This window comes from Pteropus alecto, unplaced genomic scaffold (assembly GCF_000325575.1).
Source record: "Pteropus alecto unplaced genomic scaffold, ASM32557v1 scaffold20, whole genome shotgun sequence".
Taxonomy (NCBI): Eukaryota; Metazoa; Chordata; class Mammalia; order Chiroptera; family Pteropodidae; genus Pteropus; species Pteropus alecto.
The window spans coordinates 4,119,810-4,128,909 of record NW_006436298.1 but is presented as its reverse complement, the minus strand read 5'-3'; the positions used below and the strand labels follow the sequence as shown (position 1 = coordinate 4,128,909).

Here is a 9,100-nt window from a genome sequence, read left to right as displayed (position 1 = left end):
GGGTGGGGGGGGAGGAAAGGGGTAACTGAACCATTGCGTGGAACTTTTAAAAAGACACTGGAGTGCGATTTTCAACATATTCTTTTATGCTTAAATTTCTTGGACTAATTTTCTTTGTTTTGTTTTTCTTTCTTTAGCTTATGTTGATTAGACGGAAACTCAGATGTGGGAATGACAGTTCTTAAAATTCATTGCAGGGAAAGATATGTAAAGTAAAACTTGTATAGTTGAACGAAATTGAGAAAATTAATTTTGGAGATAATTGTTTTCCTGTGTTTCACCAAAGTGGTAACTGCACTTCTGGTTTATATTAATTTAGTGTTTAAGTGCAATCATTGGTGTTTTCGATTTTTGAAGAATAGTGAATAGAAGCAAATAAACTGATTTCAAAGAAATCAAATTCATTCATTTGCCACAAGTGGCAGCAAATGAAATCTATGTTGTGGTATTAATGTTTTTGTGATTCCCAAGGGGAAAAATCTCTAACCTCAAGACTTGGAATATTTTAGTACTTTTCATGTCTGGGCCAATACGTGTGAGACTAATTCCTACTCTTGTCTACTCTTACCACTTCCTCTTCATTTCCTTAGCAACCACTAGTAGCTACTAGTGGTTTAGGATGTGTCTGTATGCCAAATCTTATCCTGTATGTGACTTTTGTGAGAGAATAGAGAGTAATATATTAAGAGAGTTAATAGCACATTCTTTGGAACATTTCTGAGGAGAAGAAGAAAAAGTAGAAGAGTTTGATAGGTCTTTTGGTTATACCAAAGGACATAGTTGATTATCAACATTTTGAGCTAACCTCAAGAGAAAAAGGTGTTTCTGTTTGTCAGGAGAGAAGTTATAATACAGATAAAGTGTATCTAACTTGCCACCTGGAAAAAAAACAGTTCAGAACTATATGTAATTTAGGGCTTGAATTTTGTAGAATAATGTTTTGTATTTTTGCTTTTGGCTCATTCACTTTTCTTGACAGATAAGTTTTGAGTGTGTTTAATTATACCTTTTTTTGGAAACCAATCTCACAAAGTTTATAAATGATCTGGGAACGTTGTACTTATAGCCCAGTGGTGTCCTTGGCAGATAGTATATGACAATAAATATTTGTTGAGAGAATAAGTGGAAAAAGAAATGAGAGGTTAATTTTCACATATAAAAATTAAATACCTGAAGGGAGCATGGTATTGTTGCTTTCTCTGTGAAAACCAGATCATCTTTAAAATAAATAACCAGAGTTAAGATGGATGAAAGAAGTTCGGAAAGATGTTATGCATGTTCTTTAGCTCCATAATAATAGTTCAGGACAGGAAATTATTACCTTGGCTACTCCCAGATCACTTGAGTGGGAAGTAAAGATGATAGAGGAAAAAGACAAGTAAGTGCCTTTCAACCAGGGCTGACTACTTGAGGGAATTACTATAGTGCAAGTTGTCTAATCTTATTTCTGCTTAGCTAATGTAGCTTTGATCCATGGAAGCAGGTAAATGATCCCTTAACTTTACTGGCTGGTGCTTTTGTATTAGGAAAAAAGCATATGTGAAATTAAAATAAAATGGAAATTTTGATTGTTTTCCAATATAAAATATTGTAAACCCAGTTATCATGACCTCCATTCTTCACTGTTTGCTCTAAAAGACAATACAATATAGTTGATTGATTCCAACATCATTTTCATTTTCACATATTTGAGGGAAGGAAGGAAGGAGGGACATGAAACTATTTTTGAAAGAAGGCCTTTGAAAAGCGATGAGTCATGTAAGGGAGGGTGAGAGGGGGCTAATATTTGTATAGCCATTAAAGTGAAGTGTGGGGACACTTTACATCATGTGTAATCTAATTTAACCTCTCAACTAGTGTTTGGAAGGAAGGTATCATTATCACTGTTTTATAGATGAGGAAAGAGATTCAGAGTTTAAGTAACTTGGAGTCAAGCCAGTATTCAAAGCCTTTGTGCTTTCCACAACATATAGTAACACTTCTGCTATACAATGTAAAAAGTTAATGCATTATGATTTCTGGATAATTATGTACTATTTTAATGTTAGTCTGAATTTTGGGAACTAGATCTAGAAAAGTCAGTGCCTATACATATTTGTTTATGATATGCAGATTAAGCTCTCCAGCAGGTGTCAGAAAATAAGTTAACCCCTTCATTTTTATTGTGAGATGTCTAACAGTGGTTAGATATGTTAGTTGTTGATGATATTAGTTGAGATTGAGCCAACTCATTTACTTACCAAGTTTCTTCACTGGCACTGGAGGCTTGGGAAAAATAAATGGGAAGTGAGGGTGGAAGTGAGAAAAGAGAAAGAAACTCAAATTTATTGAGTGCCCGCGCGCCAGATACTGTAGCTGGTGATGGAACTAAGATTGTAGCTCGGGTTTGTTTAACTTCAAAGTCCTGCTCTTTCTGCTACTCACCAGTGTCCTCTTACTACAAGTCCTTAAATCGAATGTTATTCTATGTTACTTTTTCTGTCAATGCTGCTGGCTTACTTAGTTTGAGCATTAAGTGTTACAGGACAGTGCTGGTAATGGTAAGAATGGAGGGGTTACAAAACTGAAGAGCAGGAAATTTCTCAAAAGGGAAAAGAGGTTTTCCCTAAACCCTGCTAACTATATTGCTAAGTTAATCATTAGTTTCAGAGCCCAAGATAATAGGAAAAAAGGATGAATGATTCAGTACAAATCTATTACCATTACTAGAAATTTAACTGAAACATATTAATTATATATTCCTCTTTAAAGGAAGATTACTTAAAAGTATAAGAGAGACTTTTTAATGTCTGACATTATTATACTAACACTCGGTTTATCTGAAAAAATTAAAACAATGAAGACTTTTTCATGAAACAATTTTGGAGTTGGAGTATATATGTAAGTAGCTTGGGAATCAAGATAATTGGATTATTTTCCTTACTATTATTGAATAATGGTGTGAATTAATCTCTTTATAGATTTTTGCTTGAGAAAGGCTATATAGTACCTGCTGTCTTGCCTAAATCATTGTAGAAGTAATTTTGAGATGAAACAATTATTGTGTATAAAGTTTCTTAAAACTATTCATATTAATTAACCTATACCATTTTATGAATATCTTATTTGACACTGATTGAATGCAACTGCTATTGAATATTTAAGCTAGAGTGCCTTAAACTGGAAGTGTGATGTAATAGAGAGAATTTAGACTTTAGAGCCAAGTAGCCTTGTATATGACTCTGGGCTCTAGCTATCTGACTACTAGAAGAGATCTGCTTCTAAGCTTACATATTAGTGGGCAGGATTCAATTTCTTGCAGGCTATTGAATTGATGCCCTCAGTTCCTTGCTAGTGGTTTTCTGAAGGCTGTTCTCAGTTCCTTGCCATGTGATCCTTTCTATATGGCAGCTTGCTTCATCAAAGTCAACAAGGGAGAGAGTCTACTAGTAAGATGGAAGTTAGAATCTTTTGTAATCTAATCATGGAAGTGACATCCCCTCTACCAGGGTGGGATAATAGACCTTATTGGTTGGGATCAAATTATTCAAGGGAAGAGGATAATATAAGGGTGTGGATATCAAGAAGCAGGATCATTGGAGTCTGCCTGACTTAGGGCAGTAATGCCTACTTCACAAGATTGCTATGAATATTAAAAGAAGTAACATATATTTAAAATTCTCTTTATTTTTAGTATGACCTTAAACTACCTTTCCAGGTATTATCTGTTAGTCTTCTGCATAGGAATGAAACTTACTGTTATTACTAATACTATTTTCAATTTTTTTCTTACCATTTAAACTTTGTGGAATCGATTTCTTTAATTTGTAATGATTGCCCCCAGCAATTTGACTTGTTTTTTTTGCCTCATCCTTCTCTGATTCAGAAGTCATCTCCCTCATCTGATCCTCTGTAACACCTCTTCATAATTTCATTATGGCATATGTCATTTCTACCTTAAATTTTTTCCTTTGTTACCTAAATTATGAGTAATGGTTGTGTCTTAATCTTTTCTGTATCCCCTTGTTATAACACCATTTTGGAAACATAGTAAGACAATATTTGTTGATTAATGAATTAGTTTTTCCAAAATTTAGCAGTTTAATAACTTGTGGTGACAGACATATGGAATTTTAAATGGTTGTGGTGGTTTTATGTGTTGTAATAACCAATATTTCTAGCACCATAGGGAATGAAATATTCCACAAAAATTAATTTTCTTGTTAACTACAAATATCTTTTTATATGCCTAGAGTGATTTTATTTTAGCCACTGCATTTTTTAACCAGTAAGTATGTAAGCATTTATTAAATGGTAATACCATTATTAAGGATGTGAGATGATCATCTCTAATATATTTTATATACTTCTCTATCTTAACAGTAAATCGTCTTATTAAGAATAATTTAACCTTTTATTCCTGACTCAGACATAGTATTCTGAATATCAGATACTGAGCTATAACATAGTCACATGCACAATAAGAACTGTTAAACCTATAAGTAAGGGCTGTTTGCCTGTACTCCAAACTGTATTGATTTTGGGTTCTAAAACTACATTTTAGTTTTTCCTCCTTTTTTTGGTCACACTTCTGCTGTTAGTGAGCTTGTTTCTAGTCCCTTTGTTATTTTCTTTTAAAGTGCTGGGAAATCAGGTAGACAGGTGTGCTAGTTTTCTGTATAAAATGTGAATTCATAGACTGAGTGAGGTTGTAAGTTGAAGGGAAAGTACATGAGATAGAACATGAAATCTGTTGTGATACCCGAAATGAATATTTGAAATTACTTTCTTTTCATAAAATGAATTTCTTTTTCTTTCAGTTAGATTCTAGATAGTTGAAGTTGCCTTACATATGTTTCCTATGTCATATAAGACTTCCAGATAAACTCAAGTTACTGTAAATATGGTTTAACTTTTTTAGAAGTTTAGTTTATGTTACTGTCTTGAGTGTTCAGACAGCAGCTAAATGTCACTGTGTGTCTGTAGATCAACTCTGTAAGAAAAAGTGATAGGTACCTAATAAAGCAACAGATCACTCTCTGGATATAAGTGTTGTAAAAAGCATGTTAAGGAATGGGATCATATACTGTTTAACACTTGTATAGAATGAACTTTGATTGTGAAGTCAGTCTACTTTTTATTTTATCAAAAGAAATTTAGTCACTGTACCCACACATTATCTTCAGAGTTTTTAAAAAGAACAATTTTTGTGATTTCTCTTCAGATTCCTTCTCTGATTATTCAATAGCTCTGACATTATCCTGCTAAACATTTAGGTTTCTAACTCTTTGTTTAGTCTTGCGAATTGTATTTAGGCTATAAAAAACAACAATGGTCTAATTTAGCTATAAGTTATTTTGTAGTATATGTCCTTTGGGAGGCATTTAGCAGCATAGAGTTGCCCATTCAGGATATTTTTCAGTTAACTTAAATTTTTTTTTGTTTTTCTAGGTTAAAAAATGGCCATACTTTAGTAACTAATCAGCCTAATGCTTTGCTTATGAAAATTTTACCATCATTAATTTTTTCATTTTGGATTGAGAAAATGAATCCAGATATAGAAGAAAGTACGGGATGTTGGAAAAAAGTACCTGTTAAACAGTGGACCGACTAATAACTAATTTGCTATGGTATTGACTCTCTAGCACATAGGTAGCCCTCCAAAAAATCATCCAGTTTTCTAAATTATGGAAATTTTGTGGAAGATGTTGACCTGGATTTTGAGCCTCATCATGGCTTCATCGGAATTTCATAGTGACCACCGGCTTTCATACAGTTCACAAGGTAGGATTTTTGCTTTGAAATTCACAAAAAATAATGCTATTAATCTGACGAGAAAAGATTCTGAATATTTAGTGTGGTAAACACCTTTTGGGGGATATGTAGTGATAGGAAAAAAGGGTCTACTCAATTTAGTGTTCATTTCACTTGTTCTACTAGTATTTAATATTTATATTTGTGGGTGAACTCCATGTATAGACAGTGAGGCATCAGGCAGACGTTTGGTTTTCCTTGGTAAACCTAGCTTAAAGAAGATGTGGTTTTCCTTGGTAAACCTAGCTTAAAGAAGATGTGGTTAAGAAGATGTGGTTAAGAAGGTAATATTTAGTACACCTAAGTAAGGAAAATATGTTCAATAGTCTTCTGAATTTTTTGCCATTCTTATGATTTTTGAGATATATACATCATGTAATTAATCCATTTAACGTGTACAATTTAAATGGTTTATAATATATTCACAGAGTTGAACAATAGTGACCATTTTCATAATCCCCAAAAGAAATCCTGTACCTTCACCCCTAGCCCAAGGCAACCTCTGCTCTACTTCTGTCTCTAGAGATTTGCCTATTCTAGATATTTCATGTAAATGGAATCATATAATATGTGTTCTCTTGTGACTGGTTACTTTAGCATGTTTTTATAATGTTAGATAATGAACTTTGGTTATGAAGGTTCATTCATGTTATAACATGTATCAGTACTACATTCCTTTTTATTGCAGAACAATATTTCATTATGTGAATATACCACATTTTACTCATTTATCAGTTGATGGACAATTGAGTAAACTTCCTCCTTTTGGCTATTATGAATAATGCTGCTATGAATATTTATGTACAAGTTTTTGTGTGGATGTGTGTTTTCATTTTCTTGGGTACATAACTAGCAGTGGGTCAGATGGTAGTTCCATGTTGAATCATTTGAGGGACGGCAGACTGTTTCACAAAGTGACTACAGTATTTTACATTTTAACTGATGATTTATGTAAAAAAAATTTCAACAAAGCTATAAAAATTCTATATAAACTCGGATAACTTACAAATATATTTTATCTGAGCTAAATTTTATTCTTTTACATATGTGTATTGTTCAGTATTTTAAATTCAGTATAAAATACATTTCCTGTAGAATTTACCTCTTAGAATCCATGTTTTTAAAATTAAATTTAAAAAAGAATAAGTCTTTTAAAATAATTTTAAAATAATATTTTGAGGAATGAAATAATTGGAACTTAATTAATCTTTAGATTTTAAACTTTTACTCTTCTATTTTTGCTTAATATAACATTTTTGTCCATACCTCACATGACGATGCATAGTTTTAACTGATGTTGTTGTTTATACTGCTATTTCTTGGTTCTGTTAAATTTTCTTTTCTTCCATGTGTTTTTTTCTGGATTCTCTGCCTCATGATTACAAAGAGGAATTCCTGACTTACCTAGAACACTACCAGCTAACTATTCCAATAAGGGTTGATCAAAATGGAGCTTTCCTCAGCTTTACTGTGAAAAATGATAAACACTCCAGGAGAAGACGGAGTATGGACCCTATCGATCCACAGCAGGCAGTATCTAAGTTATTTTTTAAACTTTCAGCCTATGGCAAGCACTTTCACCTAAACTTGACTCTCAACACAGATTTCGTGTCCAAACATTTTACTGTAGAATACTGGGGGAAAGATGGACCCCAGTGGAAACATGATTTTTTAGACAACTGTCATTACACAGGATACTTGCAAGATCAACGTAGTACAACTAAAGTGGCTTTAAGCAACTGTATTGGGTTGGTAAGTAGATGTTATAATTTTAAATTTCTGATGGGGAAATAAATTCACAATGTAAATGTCTTTTCTCACATTAAAAAAAATATATATATATGTATACACACAGGTGATTTAAGTAGGGAAGTTAACAGTCTAAATTTTTTGTTATTTTTGCTGCCTTTTGATAGTCTTTTTGATCATGTTTGTGTTGATTTTTCAAAGTTAGAGCTATTTTTAAAACTCTATATTATTAGTAGAAGAATGAATGAAACCTCAGGTTTAATTTTAGATTTAAGTTTTTCTGTTCAGATAAGATATCTTTTATGCATAAACAAAACTCAGTCATTAGTGAAGTGTTTAAAGTTGTGCGTGTATGTACATGTATGTATTATTTCAGGAAACCATGACATTGATTGCCTCTTTAGGTTTCTTTCTATAATATTTTTCTCTGGTAGGCAACATAGCTTCAAATTATGTACGACCTACTTATGGTTAAAAATTCTTGAAGGACAATCTTTTATACTGATATCTCTATGAAATAATTTTTTTCTGCATTTATCTGAAGATTGATAATAAGTCTTATTTTACTTAGAAAATTGATTTCAAAAGTGTAGGGTCTATCCTGGGTATTTGAGTTCATTCTAGTCTAATGGTAAATACACAGTCCAAGGTTGTGCACAGTAATGCAGAACAAAAGCATATTCCCATACTTTCTCGACTGCTTTAATCTCATTCAGACTAATGTAGATGTTCCATTAAAGCTTTATCTGTGTAAAAGAGCACAGACATTTTTATGCTCAGGTCATACTTTCAGAAACTGTTTTTCTTCCTTATTCTATGACATTCATATCCTAATTTCTACTTCAATATAAAAAAACTACGTAGTTAAAATTGAGTTTAAATAAGTTCTAAATTTGAAAGAAGTATTAAGAACCATGGTTTAGGAAAATTTTCGCTATAGGTATATATAAGGATTAGCTCAGATTGGCTATTTTCTATAACTCTTAATGGGTCAAAATGATTACTAAGATTTTTAGATTTAGGTTTAATTTCTATAAATAGATACATTGAGTACATTTATCACTAGTTTCTTTATAAGCATTGTTAGGCTTTATACACAAAACATTTATCTTTCTGAATAGAAATGAATTATCCAAAATAAATCTGTGTTTTAAAAGTTTTCATATGTTGAAATAACACTTACTCTGTCTGAAATACGATTGGAAAATACTGTCCCTAATCATTGATCAAGCTCTTTAAGTTGGCATTAACATTAATTATGCCATTGATAATGTTGACAGGGTGGAGAAGTGAACAAATTTGAGATTTAGAGGGAAAAAAACTAATTCTGTTGTGAGATTTGAGAGGAGTGATTAGAGCTAGGAAGATGAGTCAGAACATGTAAGAGATAATATAGAACTATACCAATACAATGGTACGGGAATGGAGAAGATAGAATGAATTTGAACCACGTTTTGGGGAGAAAATTTAAAGGATTGGTATCTTGTTAATTTTTCCTTCCTTGGCCTCTAATAAGACATATAGTACATAGTAGATATTTAATAATATTTTAAGAAGT

General features: G+C 32.2%; 1 protein-coding gene across 10 annotated transcripts in view; it reads left to right on the top strand.

The window, feature by feature from the left end:
- ADAMTS6 (ADAM metallopeptidase with thrombospondin type 1 motif 6) overlaps positions 1 to 9,100 on the top strand; it is a 244,972-nt gene that overhangs the window by 1,698 nt on the left and 234,174 nt on the right. For 8 of the 10 annotated variants that reach the window (XR_003046702.1, XR_003046701.1, XM_025047793.1 and 5 more), the window contains 2 exons: positions 5,625 to 5,763; positions 7,181 to 7,545. Coding sequence is in view for 8 of the 10 variants with exons in the window: in XM_025047793.1 (XP_024903561.1) it covers positions 5,667 to 5,763; positions 7,181 to 7,545 (462 nt within the window). In the remaining 2 variants the exon portion in view is untranslated. Of the gene's footprint in view, positions 1 to 5,430; positions 5,764 to 7,180; positions 7,546 to 9,100 lie in introns of all 10 variants that reach the window. The other 2 variants (XM_006913076.3, XM_025047788.1) reach the window with 1 other exon arrangement.